We start from the raw sequence: 25,018 nt of genomic DNA, 5'->3' as shown, positions 1-25,018 counted from the left end.
GGGAGGGGTTTGGATCCCCATGGAAGGGTTTGGATCCCCAGGGAGGGGTTTTTATCCCCATGGAAGGGTTTGGATCCCCAGGGAGGGGTTTGGATCCCCATGGAAGGGTTTGGATCCTCATGGAAGGCTTTTTATCCCCATGGAGAGGTTTGGATCCCTGTTTTGGGGGTTTGTATCCCATGCAGAGGTTTCTATTCCCGTGGAGAGGTTCCTATCTCACCGCAGGTGGGATGGGGAGGGAGGAGCTGGCTAATTAGCTCAGTAATTAGCTGTGACTGGGCTCCTGAGGGCTGTTTGTAATGCAGATGCCGCCGGGGTGGTTAATGGGGTTGCCTTTCTCCCCTAATGACCGAGGAGCAGAGATCACAAAGCTCTGTCAAGGCTGAGCAGGAGTTTCCCAGTGCTGCCCTAATCCCTCTGGATGGGCTCATTTACTGGGAACAAACCTTCTCCCAGAACCAAGGGGAGGAATTCCGGGATTTTAATGCAAAAAATAACTCAAAATGTGCCATTTCTGAGCTTGGGCAGCGAGGAAATACACCCTGTACCCGTGTTTTTTTAATAATGGGAAACAGGAAAGGAATAGGAGCTGGATGTTGTGCTTGGATGAGCCTCTGCCGCATGTTTGGAATCACCAGATTCTATATTTTCATAAAAAACTGCCACTGGCCTACAGTAAAATAACATTCCCTGGCGATGTTCACAAGGAAATCCATCTAAACACCTAATTGGGAGCAAGACCTGCTGGATAAATGTGGATTAGAAGTGAGAAAATCACTGGGAACTGGGAATTTAAGTGGTGAATTTCTCCCTGCTCTCAAAGATATCCCCTGAGGGCATCTCAGCTCCTTGGGGGCTGAGAAGGGAATGAAATTCAGTTAATTCTGGGCTTTTTTTCCTTCTGCTCTTCCCGTGAAAGCAGCACCTGCGTGGTGCAGTGTGGGTTATATAAACTCAGGAATTAATGCTCCAGAGAAAACTTTGGGAAACAAGCTTCAGAAACACTTCTCATGAAGTCAAGCAGGTATTAATTTGAAATTTGCCTGCTGGCTGTATTTTTGAGGAGAATCAGATATGAACTAAATGCTCAGAGTTGGTTGGTTTAAACATCTGAGGGAAATAATTGGTTTTACATTTCTCTCCCCGTGTCGAAATAGTGGAGTGTAGAGCAGGGCTGGAAATAATTCAGTGTTGGGCTTTCTTTTTAAATCAGCCAATGAAATATTTAAAAATGAAATTACTTCTGCCTGCTCCCATTAACTTTGCAGACAACTGAAAAACCCACAGCGCATAAAAATGAATCTTTAACTCCTGAATTCCTGTATTTTTGGGAGCATCCCAGCCAGGTTTACCTGGGCGTGGGGGCAGTGCCTGGCAGGGGATTTGCTGCCTTTGAAGTGGTGATGTGTTGTTCGAGGCTGAGCCCCAGCCTGGGTTTAGCGGGCTGGAAGTGATGCTAATTCTGCAGGTGCTTGTGTTAATGTGCTTAATTAAGCTCAGGGCTGGCCCATTCACTCAGCAAAGGGCAGGGCTCTGGGAAGGCCGGAGAGAGGGGGTTATTCTGGAATAACTCCAATTCCCCCCAGGTTTGCCCATTTTGGCTGCTTTTTCCAGATTTTTCTTGATTTAGAGAAAAGATGCTCCTTGTCCTTCTTGTCTCCTGTGTCCTTACGGCTTCCAGCACATATCCTGATCCAATTTTTTCAGCATCTCCCACTTTCCCTGAGTGCTGCTGGAAGATACAGAATCCTTTGCCGTGGTGTGTTCCTGGGCACAAAATTCCACTTAAATGTGGCTTTATGGCCCTTTTTGATACTCCTGAGGTGTCAAGAGATGTGGTTTAGGTTATCCTATAAGGCCGTGTGTGTCCTGGAGCGTCCTGCTGTGTTTCCACTGGCTCAGGAGGGAGGAAAATAAAACCCAAATTGTTGCTCATTCTTTTCCCAAAGTGCCCCGACACCCACAGAGGCTGCTGGCTGCATAGAAATCCCATAGAAATCTCCTAGAAATCCCATAGAAATCCCATAGAAATCCCATAGAAATCCCACAGGCATGGGTTGGGATTTCCTGGGTGGAGGACACCACTCTGTGAGTGTGGGACGGTTCCAGCCGGGTACAATAATTCCCATTCCAATGACACCCTTGGGATGCAGGGAGACATTTCACCCACAGAAAATGATCCAGAGGGCTGCAGGAAATTGATTTACAGGGAAAATCCCGGTTTAGCTGTGGAATTTTGTTCCTTTTTGGGAGGTTTTGAGAGAGGCTGTGAGGAGGAGGCCACTCTCACACTCTGACAAGACTCTTAGGCCAGCTCTCCTTTATTCCCTTCCCTTTTCCAGATGATTCTGCCAGCTCTGGATGTTTCTTTGCAGGAATAACTGTTCCTCACCCCATTAAAACCGGTTGTAAAGCTTCTTGTTGATTTTAATGTGCTGCAAGCTCGGGCCTTAATTAAGCTTTGCAGGGCTTGAAGTGGTTAATTATTACAAATTGCTTTGAAAATGTAGCTGCTGTCCCAGTGCCAGATTGTCTGGGAACACTGGGACTCTTTAGAGCAAAGATAAAAGGTTGAAATTTCCTCTTCCACCTTCAAGTGCACCTGTGTGAGAGGTGCAGGAGGCCCTGTGCTTAGGAATGAGTCCCGTGGTGGTGGAGAGAAGCTGGGAAAGGCCTCACCATGCTCCCAGGGAAGAATGAATTCCTAATATCCATCCAAAGCTGCCCTCTGAGGGCTCTAGGCCGTCCACCCCTCGTCAAAAGTCTTGGAAAGCCTCAATTCTCCACCTGTGGAGGAGTGCCAAGGTTTCCTTGGGAAGAATGGCAGATTCCTTGGATGGGATTTCCAGCTCTTGCTGGTTTGTCTCCAGGTGCTCCCTGAGGGCTGAGCCAATCCAGGGGCCTTGCAATGATGTTAAAATGGGATTTTGTGTTAAAAAAACAGAGCCTGGGGGTGAGGGGAGCAAAACTTGCATCCCTTTAAGGCTGGTTTTAAGGAGCTGCTCCTAAACCCAGCTCTCAGTGAGTCATTCCCAAGTCGGGGTCCTGCCCCGTCAGCTTTTCCATCTGTGGATGTGCTGAGGGCGTGAGTTTGGAGCTTTCCCAGCTCCCAGAATTGCGGCCTCCATTCACCCTCAGTCGTTCAAAGGGCAAGGCTCCTGCCAGGAATGAAACTGGGGCTGGAGCACTTCCCAAAATGTCACAGTGACCCAGAAATTCCTGCTCCGTGCCGAGGGGGGAGCTTGGGAAGCTCTCCTGGGATGGGACAAGAGTGGCAGGGTGGGATGTGAGGACAGCAAGGACAGCCCCTGGAGATGCTGATTCACCTCATTCCTCTGATCCCACTGTCAGGAGGAGCTCCTAAAAATCTCTGACACTGAGCAGTCAGTGATGTGGGTCAGAGGGTGACAGGCCTTCACTCAGGCTCTGCCCTAAAAGCCTTTGTGTTTTTTACTCCACAAATGAGATTTTTCCTTCAGCAAGGAAGAATCTGTGCCCTGGACCTGCCTTGGGGGCACCTGGGGACAGCCAGGGAGAATCCCAGCGATCCCTGCCGAGATGTGGAGCTGCCCATGAGCAGGGAAAGGGAAATGCTGTGCCTTGTACCCTCAGACCTGCCCTTTTAGGGACCCCAGCACCCCCTATCCCTGTGTCCTGCGGGTTTCCATTGCTTTTTCCCAGGATTTGTGGTGATGGGGGGAACAGCTCCTTGGTGTCCTGGAGCAGCAGCTGTCCCCAGATGTCCAGGGCTGGATTTGTCCCTTGGCCATGTCCTGGCTCCCAGGCTGGCGTGGGACAGGGATTGTCCTGGAAAAGCTCATCCTCCTCCTCAGAGCCATCCCTTTACTGCTGGATTGTTTTTCCTTCTCCCAAGGGAGAATCCCAAATCCTCAACTCTTAAAACAAGCAGGATTTTTGCTGTCCTTGAGCAGGGCTGGGATTTCCCCTCAAATCCTCAACATTTGCCTGATTTCTGGGCCTTGTACCTGTAAGTTTTTGCATAGAATTTGGAGCAGTCTGTTTAATAATATTCCATGAAGGAAAACCTTGCTCTTTGCTCACCATTAGCTTTGTTAGAAACACAAATGATTGATTATTTAAAAAAAAAAATTAAATAAAAAAATTCTGCCCATTTCTGCTCAAAGGAACAGGAATTATTTGATTCTTTGAATTTCATGAGTCTCTGACCTGCTCCAGTGTCAGTTCTGGGTTTCTTTCTTTTCCTTTTGGGATTAGATGTAGGATCCTTCCAATCTGACTCTGCATAATGGTTTCCTTTGTTCCCAGTTGGGACTATTTGGGCTTCTTTAAAAGAAAAAATAAATAAATAAGGGGATGTCATGAGTCATTGGTGAAATATTCTGCAATCTGGAGCAGTGTGAATTGACACAGCTCTGTGGCAGCTCTTGGGAGGAGCAGATCAGTTCTGACCCTTTCCGTAGCTGCCTTTTTTTCTTTTCATTCCTTCTATTCTACCCCTTCCTGAGGAGCAACCCTTAATACCTTCAATCCTGCAGCTCACATTCTTCAATTCTCCTCCTTAAAATGCCTTTTCTCTTTGCCCAAATAAATAATTGTGTTTTATTGGGCTGCTGGGATGCTGAAGAATTTAAGAGTCTCTGTTAAACCCATCCAAAGGATGCTGGAGCAACAGCAGCTGGGGCTTGATATCCTTATTTTAGGCCCTGTTTTATTTTAGCCTCTGCCACCCTGTTTTAGTCAGTTATCCCAGGGCTGCAGCAGGGTCAGCTGTGGTGAAAAGTGTTTAGATAAGGAGTCAAAATTGTTGAAATCCCAGAAGGCTGAAAAGGAGACTCTCAGCTCCATAAAAAAAGCACCACTAAGGGGAAGCAACTTCCAGTCCTCACTTGCTTTTATTTCTTCTGGATCTGACACAGGAACTCTAGGAATAATATAATATCCCTAAATTAGGATATAATGTATAAATACCTCTTGGTTTTAATTCCAAATCTAAACCCAGATATTCAAGGCAACCTCTGGGGAGTGAGAAACCCAGAGCCCAGGGGAAGGGCTCTGTCCTGCCTGGGCTGGGCCCACCAAAGGCAATAATTGAGTGTTTATTTAGGGCTAAGAATATCTTGGAAAAGGCTGGTTAAAGCTGGAAGTGGAGCACCAGTCCCTCTGCCATGAGGATTCTCTGCTTCTTCCTGGTGGGACCCTGACTTTGGATGGGTTTTGCAGGTTGGGATTGGATCTTTGGGGTCTCCAGTGGCTCCTCCTGTCCCTCCTCAGCTGCTCTGACCCCTCATGGTTTGGGTTTCTGCTGGAAAACACTTTTCCCCTTAAAAAAAGCTTCTGTGTGAGGGTGAGGAGGCCCTGGCTCAGGTTGTGCAGAGAAATTGTGGATTCCCCATTCCTGGAATTGTCCAAGGCCAGGCTGGACAGTGCTTGGAGCAGCCTGGGACAGTGGAAGGCATCCTGAAATTCTTCTCAAGGGGATGCTACTCCTGAAGTGATCCTTACTGGCTTTATTTGCTGTCACTCTTTGCTGGGAGATAAATGACAATTTTCTGTTGTTGCTCATATAGGAAAGCTTTATTTCCAGCAAATCTGCATCCCTTCTGCTGGGATGCAAATCCCCAGCCTGGTGGCACTGGTGGTAAATGATGAGGAAGTTGCAGAGGGCACCTGGAATGAGCTGGGAATGCTTTTTCATTCTTGACCTTGTGGCCTCAAGCCATTGCACACAAACCACAGTATGACTAAGAGCTGCATCATAAAGTCCTGGAGGTCTTTGGGATGTCCTTTGCCTGTTCCAAATCCGAATATGGAAGAAAATTCTCCTTTTCCAGGCTGCCCATCCTTCCTGCAGACCCCAAACGTCTCAGTTAAAACAACAACAGGGCAGCTGTGCACAGTAAATCTGTGTCTCCAGATGAATTTTTTCCACTTTGAAGGGTGGTGGAAGGCAAAAACTTGAAGAAAGATTCCAAGAAATCCCCTGAATTTTGTCACAGAATCCCAGACTGGTTTGGGCTGTGGGGGACCTCAAAGCTCATCTCATTCCACCCCTGCCATGGGCAGGGCACCTTCCCTAGACCAGGCTGGGCAGAGCTCAGCTTTAGAATTCCCTGGAATGCAGAACGTGCTCTGTTTAAAGGCCTGGCTTTTCCTTTTGCCCAGTGCTGCCCAGTCCCTGCACTGGGAGAACTGGGAGAACACAGGGAATGTCTGTTCCAGCACTGGTGATCCTCAGCAGCTCCAGCCCTCAGCTCAGTGACAAGTTTAAACACTGTGGCTCTCCTCAGGGATCAGGATTTAATTAAAGACCTTGAAAAATGAGATTTGTTTTGAGGTCTGTTGCTTGCAATTTGTAATTTTTTAGCCACTGGGAACATGGATATGCACAAGGAGCACATAAGTGACTTATGGGAGTGCTTTGGGGTTGTTCAAGGTGTTAAAAATTATTATTACAGGCATAAATATGGCTTAGATTAATGACTTCTGGCTGAGGCTGGGATTTGCAGTGTGCTCTGCAGGAGCTGCAGCTCCCATCTTTCACTCAATTTCCAGAGCAACATTTCCATTGGGTTCTTGGGGTTTTCTGTCAGGGTTTATTTTTGGGTGTTTTGGTTTGTTGCAGGGTTGGTTTGTTTTGTTTGGGTTGTTTGGTTTGGTTTGATGTTGTTTTGTTGGGGATTTTTGAGGGGAGAATAATATTTAATTATTTTCCTCACTTTCCCTTGGCCAGGGAAGATGGATTTAGGAGGGGAAACCAAAAATTAGGCTGGGGAAATGAAATTTTGGATGGTGATGGAGTGGAGAAAGTGTTTCCCTGGCCTGCAGTAGCTAAAGCAGGGCTGGTTGTGCTGAGCTCTGTGACTGACAGGTGTAATGGGTTGAAATAAAATCCTTGTTTGTTATTGCACATATCCTGAAGGATCAGCAGGGTTTAAGGCATCTTTTCCTCTAAAACATTGTCTTAAAGAACAGTCAAGGGAAGGAGAGTTGGGAATGGGGTTTGCCCCTAGGCCAGGGGGGTTTGGTGGGCTCAGATATTCACTAGTGGATGTTAATGGTGGCAAAATTCTGGTTTGCTTTGGAGTTCTGGGGGGATTTTTGTGCTCCTGCATCTCCTGGCTGAGTCCAAGAGGGTGGTTTGGCTGTGGTGTGGTGGCAGGTGGATGCCCAGCCCAGAGCCAGGGGTTTGTTCCAAAGAATCCTGCTTGGTTTGCTCTCATATTGAAGTGGGAGAAAGAAAACAAATCTCTGTTGGCCACAGCTGGGTGAGGGTAGTTGTAAACTTAACACCAGCAGCCTCTGATCCAACTTCTAACAAGTGTTTGAGGAACTAGGAGACAGGTTGTCACAGGTGGTCACAGAAAGATGGTGGTTAATTGTGGTGATGGAGGAATTGGGGATTTAATCCTCTTCTTGCCACTGTTGGTTCATCACCAAGTCATTCACAGAATGACTGAATCATGGTGCCATGGGCAGGACACCTTCCAGCAGCCCAGGCTGCTCCGAGCCCTGTCCAACCTGGCCTTGGACACTCCCAGGGATGGGACAATCACTTTGTTCCACATTTCCCTGGAAATGAAAAAAGAACCCCAAACTTCTGGCACTGATTTTTATCTCTCTGTCCCTTCTTCTGATGCTCTGCACCGTTATTTCTTCTCTGGGCATTGCAGAGAATGTTTAGGCCCTGCCAGCTCTGCTGAGTTAAAATGGGAAGTCAAGCTCCTTTTTTGGTTTTATTGCAGGGCTTTGCAGATTTTTGGTGCAGCCTCTGGTCTGATTTTGGCCTCATTTGGGGTGTTTGGGGTTTGTGTCTCTGTGTGCTGGGCAGGGACTGAGCTGGTCCCTTTGGGGAGCCCTGTGCACCTCGAGCAGAGAATGCTCCTGTGTGTGATGCTGCACAGGGATGTTATTCATCACACAGAGAGTGAAAAGGAAGCTTTCATAAAGCACCAGCTCCTTCAGCCCTCAGATGGAGGCCAGGCCCAGAGCAAACCTGTAAGAAATCCCCTGCAGTTCGGTCAGTCAGGTCTCTGTCCTCCCTCACAGCTCCTCCAGGAGATTACTGAGCTTGGATTTGGCTGGAAAACCCCGAGGAAATAACTGAACTGCTTGGCTGGGCAGGAATGAGAGCTGCTGCTGTGTGCAGCTCGTCTCTGTGGGCAGAGCTGGGCTTTTCCTGCTGCTGAGATCCTGCTCAAAGGATGCTCTCAATGAGGAGGGGGCCGTGGGGCTTTGGCTGGCTCCTCACCTCCTCTCTGATTTCCAGGAGAGGTGGGACGCTGGGAACAGAGGTGGTTCCCTCTCCTGCCTGGTTTCCAGTCGGTTTGTGCAGCACCAGACTGGTTTTCTATTTGAATATCTCGCCCTGACCTAATTCACCGTCATTCTGGAGGCACAGGGGATGGTCCTGGGGAATGAAGATGGATTGCAGTGTTTGGAGGCGCTGAAGGTGCTTGGATCATCCTCTAGGGATGAGAAGGACCCCACCAGGGCACTGGGGATGTGTTGGGGTTGCTCACAGGGCTCCAGGCAGGGGCTGGAGCTCCAAACCTGTGGCTGGTGGCTCCTGGAGAGGGTCCAACCCCCCTGAAGCTCCACCAGCTCCCTGTGACCACTGCAGAGGCACTGGTCTCCAACCCATGCAGAGGATGGATTCCTCTGCAGATGTTCCTGTTCCTGCAAGCACCTCTGGCTGGCTGATGTGCACACAGAGCTCCAACCCCCCCACCTGGCACAGGGACCCAGCTGATGTCAGGAGTCTGGAATTCACATTCCCCCTTGCTTGTGCCTTTTCCCCACCTCTCCTCACTAAAGAAATGTTGGAGGCAGCTTAGGAGCTGGCTGCTCTGAAGCTCTTGGAGCACAGGGATGTGACTGGAAGCAGGGATGGAGTTTTATTGCATTTTGGTTGTTTAAACACAGCTTGGGCTGTAGATGTGCAGATATTTTGTGTGGAATAAAACGTGGTAGAAGGCAGGGGGAAGGTCCAAGTGGCAAGGACAGCTTAGAGAAACGTGTCCTGCATCCAGTGCCTGATGAGGATGAGGGATGAGGAAATATTCCAGCTGTTTGCTGCTCAGGCCAGGCTCCCTCTGCTCCTTTATTATCTGCACTGTCCCCTTGGCTTTGCCATATGTTTGTAATCTCTCATTCAGAGCCCAATTTTTTAGGATTGTGGAAACTTTCAAGAGCTGCCTAACAACAGTCAGAGATTTTCCGTGCAAATGTTGGGCTGAGCTTCTTGGTAACCAAAATTTCTGATATTATAAAAGGCCTGTCCTTGCTCTTTCTTCCCACTGCTGTTTGTGGTGATGGACACGATGTGGCCCTTCCCCAGGGGTACAGCCAGGTGGGATGGGGCAGAGAATCAGAAAAAGTGTTAAAAAAATAATTGTGACTCAAGATAAAGACAGTTTAATAGGTAAAGCAAGGAAAATAAATCAAGGAATTCTTCCCCCCCCGCCATGGGCATGCAAAGCAGGGCTTTATCACAAATAATGAATTCTTTTTTTTTTTTTGGGAAGACAAACACCATCACTTCAAGTGTGCCCTTCTTTTTCCCACTTCCCACCATGCTGGGCATGATTCCATAGAGCATGGAATATCCCTTGGAATATCTCCACATCACACTGATGACAGAGGAGCAGAAAATCCTCGGAGTCTGTGCAAGCCCTGCCCAGCAGTGATGAAAACATCCCGGAGTTATCAGCCCTGTGTTCAGCCCAAACCCCGAGTGCAGCCCTGTGTCAGCTGCTAGGATGAGGTTTAACCCTCCCCCAGTCAAAACCAGCACAGCCCAGTTTCCCTTGGGCCCTGCTGCCCTGGTTCATATTTCTGACACCCTTTGGCTCCAACTGCACAGTCAAAATTCAGAATAATTTCATTCAAGAGTTTAAAGTCAGGTCTGGCTGTTGCACTTCTGGAGCCTCCACCTCTGCTGACGTGAGCAAGAGCAGATTAGGAATTTAATATGATGCAGATTAGGAATTCAATGAGATGCAGATTAGGAATTTAATGAGATGCATCACTTGCATGACTTAATTGATGTCCCAGAGCCCTGGACATCTGGAGGTGAAGCTGCCCTGCCTGTGCTGCTGTGGGATGTCACCAAGGGCTCCTCATTAATCAGAGCCTCAGGACCGAAGCCTGATGGGTTGTGAGGGAGGAAAGGAGCATTTTGCTCAGTACCATTAGTTAAAATTCAGATTTTTCCCCTTTTCTGTGAAGCACGGGTGGATTTTTGGCCATCCAGCTGCACCTTTGGGTGCACTGGTGGTTGTGCAGGAATCCTGGTAAAATCATGGAATATCTGGGGGATGATTTGGTGGGAATTGCCTGGACTCGAGCTGCCTGAGGAGGGTTTGTGCAGCATCTTTGCCTCCTCACCTTGCTTCATGTCCCAAAACTTTCCTTGTGGGTTTTCTGTCATCACAGCCACTCTGTTTGTGTGTGATTATTTTGCACGGCCTCTCTCCCTCAGGGAGGCTTGCTTAGGTGTTTGCTTCCAAATAACTTTTTGCCTCAACCAAAGAATGGGAAGGTTTGTATTGGTGTGGTGGGAAATTCCTGATTTAAAACCTTTCCCTCAGATCAAGAATTTCCTGCCTGGTGCTTAATCTCCAGGATATACTTGAGTGATGGATGCTGGGTGAAGACATCCAGGAAAATCCATCTCCTGGGACAAACAGGGCAGGGCATTCTGCCCTGTGCCCCGGTGCAGACAGCTGATCTGCTGCTCCTCTCTGCCCTCAATCAGTGCCTTTGACCATGTCCCAGATCTGAAGCTGGCATTAACCTTGGACTGAAAGCAGATTTCAGCTGGGTTTAAGGTTGTGATGATTGATTTGTGCGACGCAAGACTGATTTGGAGCCAGGGGCGCCACTCCTGTCGTCTCCTAATTCTTCTTTCTCCTTTTCTCTTTACAGCTGAACCTGCAGACCTCTTGAAGGTGTTAGATTTTCATAATTTACCTGATGGTATCACAAAAACCACGGGGTTTTGCACAAGCAGAAGGTCTTCAAAAGAAGCAGATGTTGCTTACAGAGTAACAAAAGATGCTCAGCTCAGTGCCCCGACAAAGCAGCTGTATCCTGGTGAGTCCAGCTTTTCATTTGTCCCATGGAAATGTCTAATTCCTTCATTTCCCCAGTGTGTTTGCAGAGGTTCTGCTGTTTCAGGGAGCTGCAGATTTCCAGCCATCAAATAATATCCTTTTATCCCTGTGTCTTCACGAGGTGCTGGCTGTCACTGCAGAAGAGATGGCCAGTGCCACATCTGCTCCCTCCCAGACTGGAAAATTCCCCGTCCCTCATTCTCACAGGGTGACACCCAGCTGGGGACAGAGGAGGAGGAGGCAGAGGAGCCCAGGCTGTGTTTTGTTCTGTGCCCCCCCCAAGCACAGTGGGGTCTGGTTCTGGGGCTGTGGTGTCTCTCCTAACACAAATAATCACCAGATAAAAATAACAGGCTGGCCCACAGGAACAGATGTCCCAAGAAAAGTTGTTTGAAGGGATGGGAGGCTCATTAGAGGAAGGCACAAAACCCTTGAAGAGCACTGAGCATTTTATTGCTGCCTGAATTGAATTTTTCAGGCCAAGGCATAATCACTAGAGTCAGATGTGTTTGTAAGGTGTGGACCCAAACTCCTCCCAGCCTGAGAGATGCAGTCACCACCAGAATTCTTCCTTCCCAAGCCATCCAGGCATCCCTGTTTCACCTGGGGGAGCTCTGGGGTGCTGGGATTGCTCATGGCAGGGCTTGGGTGAGAAAAGTGATTTTGCTGAGGCAGCTGTGGCAGGAGGCAGAAGGAAGCTGCTTGTGCCTGGTGTGGGAGGCAGGAGGGGATTTAAGCAGAGCAGGCACACACGTCCTCCCTCAGTGTTTGGGAGGGGATGAATGGATTGGCTAAATCAGAGCTAATGGGCTGTGCCACCATCAGTGCTCCTTAATTAACCAGGGCATCCCTCAGCCCCGGCCTGGCAGAGGCACAAATGAAGACTTTGAGGCTGGGCTGGGGATGTGCTTCCAGCCCTCCCCTCCTGTACTTCCCTCGCTGCTGAGGTTATTTCCAGCCTTTTTTATCCTGCTGGAACAATAATTGTATTTAATCCATGGTGAGCAGGAGCTCAGGCTGTGTCCCACCTAAAAACTGAGCCTGATGTGAGGACAGATGTGACAAGCTGGACATTATCACATGGGCAACCCTCAGCAAGGGAGCTGCTCAGTCTGGCCTAAAGCTGGGTTTAAATGTCTGCAGAAGGACAAACCAGACCCTAAATTTGTCTTTATTGCTGTCCAGGGCAGGAAAGTTCTTTCTGATCACAGATAAAGTCATTGTGTGCCCCAAGTGCCCACAATGTCCCTTCATGTCATGCTCCTGAAATGATTTAAAGTTTTAGACCTGGTGTCTACGAGCTGAAAAGTGTTGAAAGGAAATGTTCCAGTTTGGAATATCCAACTGGAGTGGATCTGAGAGCTTGCCAGTAGTTTCTGTAGCCACTGTGAAGTCTTGCCTGGTCTCTTTTATGTAACAGAAACCAGCAAACAGTGGTGAACTGAAGGTGTAAAAACAAGGCTGGAATGTTCTGGCTGATTGTTTAACAAGGGGGGTGGATCACAGCAGTGCTGACATAGGAAGCACAAGCACGGAGAACTGAGTCCTGGTCCCAGGGGAGAACTGAGTCCTGGTCCCAGGGGAGAACTGAGTCCTGGTCCCAGGAGAGAACTGAGTCCTGGTCCCAGGAAAGAACTCAAGTGTTGTAGCAGATTTTCTTGGTTGTCTCTTTTATACCTTTTTACTTTTATATCCTCACCCTCACTGAGTTCTTGGTTTCCATCTTCCTTGTGTGAGAAGATCTGGATGGATTTAAGGAGTAACTTTTCCATCATTTCATCACCTGGACGACCATGGGGTGTTTGAAGCAGCTCAGTCCCACCCTGAAACCTTCCAAAGTCCTTGAGGCTTCTCTGCTGCTTGCTCAGGAAATGGGCAAGAGCCAAGTGAAGATCTCCCAGTGTTTTCCAGCAGATCCACGGATGTTTCCTCATCTCTTTAAGAAGACTTCAGCTCCCACTCCCAAATGAGAGAGGGGATAAAGATAACAAAGTAATTGCAGGGCAGTGTCCCAGGGGAATGTGGTTTTAGGGCTTTTGTGTCACCAGGAGGGTGGGTTGGAGCAGAGCTTTCCCTCTCTGCTCCATAGCACCCTTGGCAAACGTGCTCTGTACAGAATATTTTGTGCTAATTAGAAGCTGGTGCTTTTCTAAGATGTAATTTCATGGGCTTTGCATTCTGCTGCCACAGCCAGCAAAGCAAGATGTATGTGTGTGTGTATATATATAAAACTTGGGGTTTTATGCTCAAAAGAGTGAAAAAAATCTGTTGACATGCTTTTTGTCCTGGCTCCCTGAAAGTCCTGCTTTCCAACAAAATCTGTGCTTTTCCAGAAAGAAAAGCAAGAGAAAAAGAAGCAAGAAAGGCAAGGGTTTCAGTGGCAGCCAGCAAAATGTCATTTGTGTGCTTCCATCAAGTTTGCAATTGTCATTTGCCTTCTCAGAAATCTCTGTTAGAGCTCAAACAGTCACCCCTGAGAAGAACAAATCATTGCACAGCTGAGTCTCCTCAGATGAAGGAAAAGGCCAGAAATTGGTGAGACCATTGGAAAACAGCTTTGCTTTCAAGAGGAAAAGTGTAAAGGTTCAGGGAATGCCACCTTCTCACTTTGTGTTTGTGTCAGGAACAGGATCAGCTCACTGCTTCTCTGATTTTTGCTATTTAGCAGCTCAAGCTTTCCTGCCCTTCCCAGATCAGGAGCAGGACTCTGTTTTAGGCTGTGCTTGGCTACACCTGGATTAGGAAGAAGCTCCAGACTTGCCCTGCTTTGAAGACCACGAGGTTGTTCAAGAGCCTTTAATCACCGTGCTCAAGCAAGAAGATGCTCATCCATTGGAGCATCCCATGGATTCAGCCATGCCCACCCTGGAGCTCCCTCAGCTTCAGCAGGACTGGGGGCTCCCCCCGTGCTGTGGGAGGTCCCAGGGGGGGAGTTTGGGGGGTTTTGGCCACGGGGTGGGAGGAGGATGCGGAACCAGAGCCGGCGATGGATGCGCAGCATCTCCCAGCGTGAGCTCGTTTGAGGAGCGAGTCAAGGACGAGGACTCCACCCCAAAGCCTTTGTTGGAGGGGTGTCTCCATTGTTTTGGAGGGATTTGGGTCAATTTCTCCGTGCTTGGTGTATTTATGCCGATGTATTTATCGGTATTGGTGTGTGTGGGGATGTTTTCATCCCTCGTTCAGCAGCCCGGGTCATTTCTGCCTCTGACAGTGCAGGCATTGTTGTTTTGCCAGGACAGCGGAGCAGTAACAGAGTAATGTCAGCTATAATTCATCCATTATGATTATTTGGGTTGAGAAACTCGCATCACCATGGAGACATTTTGATAATAATGAAAAAAAAAATTAAAAGCAGCTTTTTAATGAGTTGGCAGCTTGTCCAAGTTGAAAGGTACTGTATTGTGGGTTCATAATGAAATTTTGGACATGAACTATTTTACATAAAAGGCCCAAATCTGTGGGCTGTAATTGGAGCCAGGAAGGCGTATGGTCCTGACTCAGTCCTCCAGGAGGGTTTGTGCACAGGGGAGGGAGATAAAGCTCCGGGCATCCTGTGGGAGGCACCAAAATTGGGTGCTGCTTCTGCCAAATATCTGGGGCTGAGTCCTGGGGAAAAATCAGGCTAGCATGGCATTTAATTCCCGACTGGGAGGCCTCTCTGCTGCTTTCTGCTGCTTCCCAAATGTTATTTATGCAAGGTGATGGGGGTTAACTTGGTACAAAGTCTTTCTCCATAGCTATCCCCAGTTATCCCCCTTGGAATTCTGCCTTTGCTCTGTAGCAATCCCGGTTTAGATGCAGCTCCTGCCTCATCCCCTTCCCTGCTGTAGGCAGATAAATACGTTAAAAACACTTTGTTCCTAAAAATTAAAGCACTTCCCAGTCAGAAGAGGAAGAGGATGAGCTCAGGGCTTCTGTGTTTGAGCTCCAGCTTTGCTGTGGTGCCAAGAACTCCCCACTGCCACGTTCCTCATCCCCTCCCTGGGTCAAAACCCCCTGGGATACCATCTAGGAAAAACCTCAAGTAGTGAAGAAAATCTATTTGAAGCTTCTGGGCACTAAGCTTGATGGTTTTTGTGGTTTATTTGGCTGCACATCCGCAGTTTAAACAGGATCCCCATGTTCCCTGGGTGCCACCAGTGCCACACGTGTCACAAACCCCATGGGGGGCTGCCCCACTTTGCTCTGCCCTGCTGTGGTTGAAGATTTCTCCAGAGGTACAAAGCAATCCTTGTTTTGGAAAGCCTGCACCTCCAAAGGGAGGTTCCCTGCAAGCCCCACACTTTGAAGTGCAGCATCACGGGGGTGGTGTGTATAATTTGATCAAGAAATCTTCTTTATGAATGCTCCTGGTGGTTTTCAAGCCGCCCTGTTTGGGATGTGCATCCAGGATTTTCAGTTTAGGCTCATTTTTTTTGGTCTGAAAGGCAGAGAAACCCAAAGGCAGGGGAGGAATTTGGGTTTCTGCAAGAGGGTGATGCCCAGATTGCAACTTTAAATGTGTTTGCCTGGCCTTGCAGAATGACCCTGTACTGACGGACTTTAATGGCTTTAATCCCCCAAACCTTGCAGAAATAAAGACAGAAATCACCTGTGATCAGGCACAGCTCTTTCCTGAGAGGAGAAAAAGCCAGGAAATGAGATGTTACTTAATAAACAGACAAATTAGCATTTTCTATTGATTGCCAGATTTCTTTCCTTTTTCAGATTTTTTTTGTGTGTCTGCAGCAACCCTGAAAGCCAAAACCACAAAATCATCTGTTCTCATCTGGAATAAACAAATCATGATGCAATCCTCTGCTCCCTTAAATAAAACCCATGAAGATTATGTTGATGCTTGATTTCCTCTGGCCCCTCAAGAACTTAAATTCATCTGGAGCACCCCATGAGAGTTTTTGCCTTGTGTCCTAAAAAGCTTTAGGGGAGCTTCTTTGGAAGGGTTGGGTGCAAATAATACAAAATTAAGGCAACAACTTTTGCAGAACTTGTGTTTCCCCAGCACAGGGGTTTCACCCCAGAGTATTTGGGGAAAAGCCACATCTTTACCTGGCCCTGTATAAATTTTAGGGCTGCTGATGTGCACACATCTGGAGACAAGCCAGCCACGGCTTCTCAGACAACAGGACTGTTTATGCAGGGATTATTTCCGAGGAAATCTCACTAACCTCTTTGCTTTTCCACTCCAGCTTCCCCCTTCCCAGAGGACTTCTCCATTCTAACCACTGTAAAAGCGAAGAAAGGAGGTCAGTCCTTCTTGATCTCAATTTACAATGAGCAAGGGATCCAGCAAATTGGTGTGGAGTTGGGTAGATCTCCTGTATTCCTGTATGAAGACCATACAGGAAAGCCAGGCCCAGAAGACTATCCTCTCTTTAGAGGCATTAACCTAGCAGATGGCAAGTAAGTGACATTTTGTGCACCAAGGAAAAAACAGTTCATTGTTTGTATCCATGCCAGCATGTTGAACATTGTATAAAATAGGAATCGTGCCTATAGAAATGTATTTGCACACCCCTGGCTGCTGACAGGTGCTCCAGTCTGTCATTTTGGTCTTTGGGGAATTAATTTGACATCTGTAAGAATTGTAAATGAGCAGTCAGCTCTGCTGTCTGGTACTTGTGGGGATAGGAACATTGATTTTGCTGCGAAGTGCCTTAAAAAAAATCAGTTTGTCTTGCAAAATCCATGCTGAGACTTGTGCAGGGCTTAAAAAGAGGGTGGAAAAGGGAGGCATCAGAGTGGTTTTATCCCTGCTTCTTGTTGAAGCCAGAGCTGGCCCTCTCCTGCCCGCTTTGGAGGGATGAAAGCTGTCAATCAGCATTTCTCTTGCCAACCAACCCTTTAGGCTCTGCCCAGGGAGGATTTCCAAGAAGCCTCGCAGAACATCAATTCCTGAAAGTTCATTTTATATACAAAATACAAATTGCCTTGTCCTGCAGAGCCCAGGGCTGTGCCTGACGTGTCTGTGGGCTGTGTTCTCGCAGGTGGCACCGAGTGGCTCTGAGTGTGCAGAAGAAAAATGTCACCTTGGTTCTGGACTGTAAAAAGAAAATCACCAAGTTCCTGGACCGGAGCGAGCATCCCATCATCGACGTCAACGGCATCATCGTGTTCGGCACCAGGATATTGGATGAGGAGGTCTTTGAGGTGAGCCATGGCAAGGAGCAGCTCTGGAATTGTTCCACAGGGATGATGAGACACTTCCAGCTCGTTTTTTGAAATTTTTGTTTGGGTTTTTTTTTTTTCCTTTACATAGTAGGATGCTGTTGTTTGTGATTTTTAAGTTTTTATTTTGACTTTTTGTAGTAATGATGAAAACTGGGGGGCCAGGTGACCTTGGTGGAGTGAGCTCCTCTGGTTCTCTGGTTTCAAGCCCTTGCTGGGGTTCTAGACCATCTCTGCACTGGGATTTTGTAGCTGTTGGCACATTTAAACCAGGAAGGGCTCACAAGGTTTTCATTCATGCCCGTGCTGGGATTCAGAGCTGCAGGGGCAGCAAATGAAGACTGAGGGAAGCAGCTCCCTCCCAAATCACAGTTCACCCTGGGGCTGTAGGAATTTGCTCTTTTTCCACTGATTGGCCATGGATTCTTGGTTCTTTTGCTCCGTGACACGAGGGGACTCTCCTTGACAGCTTGGTTGGCCTGGTTGTCACCTCCCACACTCTGCTTCCAAAGGCAAAGCAAATTCCTGAGGGGTGGGATGTTCCCGTGAGCTCCTGTGATGGAAGCAGAGAGGCAGAGCATTATTTATAGACAAGGTACAGATGGGAGAAGCTTTTTGCCATAGTTCAGCAGCTTGTTTAATGTCTGCATTTCCCTGGCAAAATCAACTTCTGCACTCTGCTGCACTTGTGAGGCTTTCCTGGGGATGAGAATCCCATTCCTGATCTTTCTTGTGAGCTGGAATTGCTTCCTAAAATCAGCACCAAGTGCTTGGTGTAAACCAAGCCCTATTGATGTCTAGCTCCTTATTTTTGTGGAATTTATTTAGAGGAAGAGCTGGATCTCCTGGGCCTCCCCACCCCAGCAAAGGGATGGGGAATATCTCCTATCCCTGGCTAATTACACAGCAAAGCCAGCTCTTGCCTGCATTTTGCTGTCACTCAGAGGGAAAGTTCCAGTCTGTTTAATATTACCAACATCTGGGAGCTGGTCTGCTGTAAACAGAGCAGGAATTCCTGGGCTGAATATATCTGCCAAAATCCCAGCCACGGAGTGAGGCCTGGATATCGAAATTGTATTAAATTAAGAGATGTTCCCTGGGAAGTTGAACAATTAAAATGGAAAGTAAAAGCTGGGTTTAATGGGCACTGGAGTGTCTTTCGCAAGTGTTGGATGTTCTGCCAAATATTTCAGCACTGGATGCTGTGTTTTGACTTGTTACATAAAAGTGGTGAGTTCTTCTCCAGCCCAGGTCCAGTAGATCCACTGTAAGGACTTGGTGTCACATCCAGGCTGGATGAAAAACCTGCACTTGCATTTTGTGAAATGACAAAAACAGATTTCCATAACTGCCCCTGAAAGTTGAGGGATTCCCAGGTGGCTTTTAGGACTCACCTGACTTTGGGACAGCTGATTCCTCTGCCAGGGAGGGAACTGAATCCAGGTGTCCATGGGTTCTCCCTGTTCCTCTTTTTGCCCTTTCCGTGGCCATGGGTCCCTTGCTGAAGAGACTTTGACCCCACAGGGCTGTGGGACCTCCTCAGTTTTGGGGTAGAAAGGAGCCTCTTGTCTGTTCTGGCTGTGAGCTGCAGCTACATGATCTTGCTGGCACTTATGAGAGCTGGATAATTAGAAAATACTTTTCCTTCTTTGTCTTATGTGTCCTGATATTACACAAGATGGATATAAGCCCCCTCTAGTTCTGATATTTATCCTTTTTTTGGTCACCTCCTCACCCAGCACTGAAGCCACCAGCAGCTTTAACTGGGGTGGAAGAAGTTTTTCTGAAAGCAGTGGACTAGAACTTAATTTCCTTCATATCTCAGCAACTCCATTTCCTTTGGCCCCTCCTCTCTCCTTTCTGCAAGGCCAAGCAGAAACTGCAGGCTCGGAACGATGGGCAAGGGGTGTGAGCTGTTCTGTTTCTGTATTCCTGGAAAGCTGGGAATTCTGCAGCACATGCAGGAGATGCTGCTGCTGCTGCTGTCCCCTGGGCACCCAACCTGCAAAGCCCAGCCAAGGAGGTTTTCTGCATCCACGGGCTCTGCTGTGTTTGCCACTTCTGCTGGAAATGAAAATAACCCAGTGAGGTGGGAGTGGAGACAGGACTGGGGTTGGCTCTGTCTCAGCACAAGAGCTGTGGGAACTCATATCCTCCTTGTCAGGACTGAAACCAAACCAACCCCAAAGAGTTTTGTTTTTGAAAGCTGTCATTAATGAAAGGCTGGGCCTGGCTAGGGTTGTGAGGGGAGCAGCTCAAGAGCCCGGATGGGAACTTTCTCACTCGTGTTCTGCTGCAAAAAAAACCCCAAAAAAAGCCTGGCAGGAAAGGTTAGAGGAATTCCAAAATATTTCTCTAGCTAAACATTCTTCCAGTGGAAAAATGACTTCCTCTCATTAAAATTCAATTAGCTGGGAGGCTGTGAGGGTCTCTGTACGAGCTCTGGGGAGGGCTGACAAGGGGCCAAGCCTGAGCCCAGGTTGTACAAGCCGGGTTTTGTGCTGGGTTTGTTGTCCAAAACAGGAGTTTACAAATGGCAGGAGGAGCTCTTGCAGGGTTGGGAGGTTTCAAGCTGTGCCTGAGGGGATGAGACTGCAAAGGGGTTTTTTTTTTTTTGAAGGCAGAGAGGGAAGGACAAAAATCCAACCCATGGTGGGGGATAAACTTTCTCTGAGGTGTTCCTGCAGTGCAGCAGCACTGGGGAAGTCAAGTGAATGTGTCTCAGTTTTAGGGGGATGAACTGCTCCTTTTAATGTGTTTTTCTTTAACTATAAATTAGAAACCAAGTCCTGGTGGTTGAGTGTGTGAATAGAGAGAGGGGAGAAGCTTGGGAAAGGCTTTTTCACAGGAAAAAGACCCTCGTTTTCAGCCTGAAACCCAGAGAGGCTTCCCAAAGCATCCTGGTGATGGCCGTTTTCTGCCCATGGTCTGTCACAGGAGCCACCTGGATCCCAGCAGGGACCGGGGTAATCCCACAGCCGGGGGATCTCTGTGTGGGGAAAGTGCTGCCCCAAAGTCTGGGGCAGGGAAATGTTTCCAGCCCTGGGCTGGATGGGCTGAATTTCACCCCTTTGTGGGGGTGTTTGGGAAGAAGTTTAATGAGAAATTTGGGTTCTGCAGCAGGCAGGGGCCCAGCCCTGCTTTTCTACTCTGTGTTACTCCATGGATGGCCTGATGAGCAAAACGAGCTTTGTTTAGACTTTGCTGTTTCATTTTCCTGCTGCATTTCCCATTTTGTCTCCTGCTTTGCCCATCAGGAATTGCTGTGTGCTGATAAAAGTCTTGTACAGCCCCTGGCTCCAGAGCTAGAGTTGACATCACTACATTGTGGTGTGGACATGGGTAAAAAATTGAGTAGGTTTTGGCAGAATTGCTGAGGACAGCCTAGGAACGAGTGGCTGCTTTTGCAGCCAATTATTTTTGGTTCATCTGTGTAAAATTTTGCAGCCTTGTCCCACACGTTAAGTGGGGTTTTGACCCTCTTGGTTTGCAGCAGTGCCTGGAGTGGCTGAACTGACTTTTCCCATGTGTGGAAAAGCTCAGGGCATGAATATATTGCTTTTTAAGGTCACTTTTGGCTCCTTTAGAAGACAAGAGGAGTTAATTTTGTGCAGCTGAGTGCCATAACTGTGTCTCAGTGGTGTAGTTGGTGCTGCAAAACCCCAAGAAAAAAAAGTGGATTCCTCTGATCTCGGCACCTGTGGCCAGGAGGGGCTGACAAAAATTGTGCCAAAGCCTGTCCTGGGATGGGACATGGCACCCTGGAGGGTGCTCAAAGATGCTGCTTTTGATTTCCTCGTCTCCTTTGTGATTTTTTTTTTGTTTTCCTGAAGACCACGAGTGAAATCAAGCCATCAGAAATGGAGGAAAGCGATTTGGGATGAGCCAGAGAGGCCGGGCAGGGTGCCAGAGGTGCTCTTAGGGCTGCAGAGAGTTCCAAGGCAGCGCAGGACAAAGCAGGACAGACACATCAATGCTCCCAGCCCAGACATTGGGGCCCTTCAGGTGCTCTTGGGGTTGAAATGCCACTTCTCTTTTCATCTTGGGCCTTGTTTACACTTAAAAAAACAATTATCCCTGAGCTTGATAATCCCAGATTTCATTTCACTCTCGTCAGGGCTTTCTCCTTCCCTCCCCATGCTCTTGGCTGTGGTGTTTTCATCTCTGAGAAGTGCTCTTATTTTCCATGTCCTCTAGGTTATTATGCTCTGAGCTTGTAAGGTTGGATCAAAAGCTTTTGCTTTAGTGGAAGGAGTAGAAATAAAAGCACATTTTTGCACATGTGGGTGCATTTTATGGTGTTTTTTGCTGGTTTTGGGGATGCAGAAGTTTCAGAGCCTCCTCTTGCAGGCAGATCTGCTGTTAACACATCAAACAACTCTGTCTACTCCAGGAGGAGATTTACTCTCTCTCTCTCCTCCCAGGGCTGATGTGCTGGGGTGCAGCAAACTTGGAGAAATTGGTGGTAATTTAAGTTAGACTTTCCCAGCTCCCAGGGACGAATCATGGGAGCCTCAGGCTTAAATTCACATCTAATTCACATATAGACCAAATTTTGGCTCAGGACCTCTGTCTTGGCTGTTCCTGGTGGCAGGAGGGTCCTGTGCAAACATCAACAGCAGTGCCAGGGTGCTGGGGAACACTTTTGCTAGATGGGAAGAAAGAAATTCCCTGATTCAGGAGGAATTTCTTCATGGAAAGGGTGGTCAGGCATTGGAATGGGCTGCACGGGGAGGTTTGGAACCCCCATCCCCGGAGGTGTCCAAGAAACACCTGGATGTGGCACTCAGGGCCCTGGTTTGTGACAAGGTGGGCATCAGGAACAGGCTGGACTCGATCTTGGAGCCTTTTCCCACCTAAATAATCCTGGGATTTTGTGATCTTCACAGCAGGAGCATCCCCACAGCTTCCCTGAGCTCAGGGTTGGACCCATCACATCCTGCAAGATGTGAGCTCAACCCAGAGGCTCAGGAAGGAGAGAGGAAAGGCCCAAATTGATGAAATTTTTGTTAAGCTTCAAAAACCATTTTTAAAAATTAATATTTTTTTACTAACCTGGATTTGTCTGTCAGGATGCACCATGGATCCATGTTCCCATTTCTTTTTCCCTGCCTTGGCAAGCTGCTGAAAGTAGGTAATTTACAGAGCTGGCTGCCTGCTCTGCTGGCCCTGCCAAATCTGATTTCACCTCCTTTGCTGCAGAGTCTTTCAGGGAGTGCAAAGAGGGGATGTTTTACACCACCACCATATACCACGGTGTGAGAGGATGGAAAATAAAACCTCCTGAGCCAGCATTTAGGGATCTTTATTGAAGATGTCTGTAGCTTTCCCCAGTCTCCTAATAATTCTCAGTTTGCTTGCTGGTTTTCTCGTCATTCCTTCTGCTTTGCCTTTTCTTTTTTAATTTTATTTTTTTTTTTCCAAAGGATCCTCTTTAAAACGGTGCATTTGAGACATATGGATTAAATCACAGCTCTGGCCTCTTCCAGGAGAGCAGTGCTGCCTAGAAAATGTCTGCAATTATTGAGGATTATACCTCTGGATGGGTTTGCAATTAACAGGGAGGTTTTTGGGGCCGGAGTCCAAGCGATGCAGTCGATCTGATCAAAAATGTGAAATTTGGCCCCGTTTGGCAACACCTCAGCCACAGCATCACCTTACACAGGTGCCCAGGGACGTCATCTGGTTTTATCAGGGAGGGAGGGGCAGCACCTGGGCCAGAATAAGAATTGCAAACCGGCTTGTAAAAGTGACTCTGTGCTTTCATTTCCACCCCAAACTGGCGCTGGCTCCTCTGACCCCTCTGTGCCAGGTGCCAGCGAGGAAAGTGAGAGCCTGGCTGGAAACATCAGCTGGATTGTTTGCATACACTCTGCTGAAACTCTTGTTTTCCATTTCGATTCGCTGGGTAATTGCAGGTTCAGCCATCTGGCCTGCACTCAAGCTTGGTGACTGGGTCAGCCTTGCCTGTAATGATGGAGCCTCGTTAGTCATGATTACAAAATACACTTTTTCTTTTGGCTTTTTTTTAGGGTTTTTTTTTTATTTTATTTTATTGGGTCGGTTTTTCTGTGGATTGTTTGTTTTTTTGGTTTGGTCAGTGGTAAATTCCATTTCATAAACTGTCAAAGCAACTGTGTTGGCATGTGTGGATAATTAGTGCAGTTTGCTGGTATCGAATGCCTGCGGGCCTCTGATAGCTTACAAAGCACTTTATTGTTCAAACAGATCATAAAAGTGCTTTTATTGATGTTTCAAACACTCCTGCAGTCTATCATTTATCTTTTCAGAGTGCCAAGTGAAACATCAGCCTTAGGAAGCTGCGTGGTCTTAGAGTTCGTCCAGATTTAAGGCCCAGTTTTAGGAGGTGCCACCATCACCACCAGGAGTGGAAAAGATGAATTTTTAATGTTCTTCCCAACTCAAAGCAGTCTGGAATTCCATGATTTGGGCAGTTTTTGGGCCAGGATGGCACTGTTGAGGGCTTTGTGGGCAAAGGGTGGGAAATGCTGAGGAAATGGGGCACTTAGGCCTGAGAATCCAGGATTAATGCACTCTGGGAATTCCTGGTGGAGGATGTGGGACTTCATCCCTGTCTGAGGAACCACTGACCTCCTGCTGCTCCTGGTCACTGCAGCTGGGATGTGCCAGTGGAAAATCAACACCTTTTTTGCTATTGCTCCTCAGATAAGCAGTTTGTAGCCTGATGGTTGGGTACCAGGGGCTCCTGCAGCGGAGTTGGTTTGGAGGAGCATTTTCCAAAGGGAATGGGCAGGGATTTCTGAGGGGAAATTTGGATCTGCCATGGGCAGGGATGCTGCAGGGCTCTCCATCCCTGCTGGCCTGGAGGGGACAGCTTGTATCCCCTTCCCCTGGCCTGGGTCCCTCCTGCACAGTGGGGCAGAAAATTCAGAGGAAAACCGAGAGATCTCTGGGAAGCAAAACTCATCCTTCGGAGCAATTTCCATCCCCCCAGGGACTCTGTGGGATTTGAGGAGCTGTGTCTGGTTGTTCCTGACATCCCCCTGGCAGAGTTCTCTGTTTCAATGCTGGCAGGCAGCAGCCCCAGGCTCGTTTGGGGTGATGGATGCTCGGAGGTGCGGGGTCATTACTCTTCCAGCACTGGCTCCCTTTGGAGTTTGTTTCCCCCTTCCTTGGATGGGAGGAGGGAGGAGGGGGATGGATTTCTTCCATGGAAAGTCTGAGGAGCAGGAGGCTGATTGCTGAGCCCAGACAGGCTGATGTAATGCTGGAAAGCTGCTCCTCTCTCCAGTGACATCATTCCAAGGTTTGCAGGGCTGGTGTGGACAGGGGGATCTGCAGGGACGAGGATGGAGTTTCAGGGGCAGGAAAAGCACCACAAAGGGATTTGGGAAGGAACAGCAAATGGATGTGTTTGGGAAAGATGATTTTCCTCAGCTTGAGCAGCGGGGAAAAGCCAAATCCTTGTGCTTTGGGGGAGAAGTTTCCAGCTGAACGTTTTTGGCAGCATCCCTGAGCAAGATGGAAAAGGGATTTTAGGGAGCAGAGCGTGACAGGGCGCCCTGGCCCAAACCAGGGCATGTTCCCCTTCCCTGCTCACTTGGGAACCTCATTCTACGTGGGAGGTTATTCACCAATTTGTCCTATTTGAATAAAAGTTAATGTTTTGCAGCAGAAGCCTGTAAATAAGAAAAGATCCTTTTCTATTTACAAAAGGGTGGGTGGGTTTGGATTGTTGCAGTGAATCTGTAGGAAGTAAAGGCTCATCTGAGCCA

General features: G+C 48.0%; 1 protein-coding gene across 3 annotated transcripts in view; it reads left to right on the top strand.

Moving 5' to 3' along the window:
- COL5A1 (collagen type V alpha 1 chain) overlaps positions 1 to 25,018 on the top strand; it is a 132,427-nt gene that overhangs the window by 17,797 nt on the left and 89,612 nt on the right. For all 3 annotated transcript variants that reach the window (XM_014258008.2, XM_005529211.3, XM_088065622.1), the window contains exons 2-4: positions 10,909 to 11,076; positions 16,283 to 16,496; positions 17,081 to 17,243. In XM_014258008.2, coding sequence (XP_014113483.2) covers positions 10,909 to 11,076; positions 16,283 to 16,496; positions 17,081 to 17,243 — 545 coding nt within the window. The remainder of the gene's footprint in view (positions 1 to 10,908; positions 11,077 to 16,282; positions 16,497 to 17,080; positions 17,244 to 25,018) is intronic.

Source organism: Pseudopodoces humilis, chromosome 22 (assembly GCF_049639895.1).
Source record: "Pseudopodoces humilis isolate 2021_Gansu_Grassland_sample_001 chromosome 22, ASM4963989v1, whole genome shotgun sequence".
NCBI classification, from domain to species: domain Eukaryota; kingdom Metazoa; phylum Chordata; class Aves; order Passeriformes; family Paridae; genus Pseudopodoces; species Pseudopodoces humilis.
Note: the sequence above shows the minus strand (reverse complement) of the source record. Positions and strands in the feature narration are given on the sequence as shown.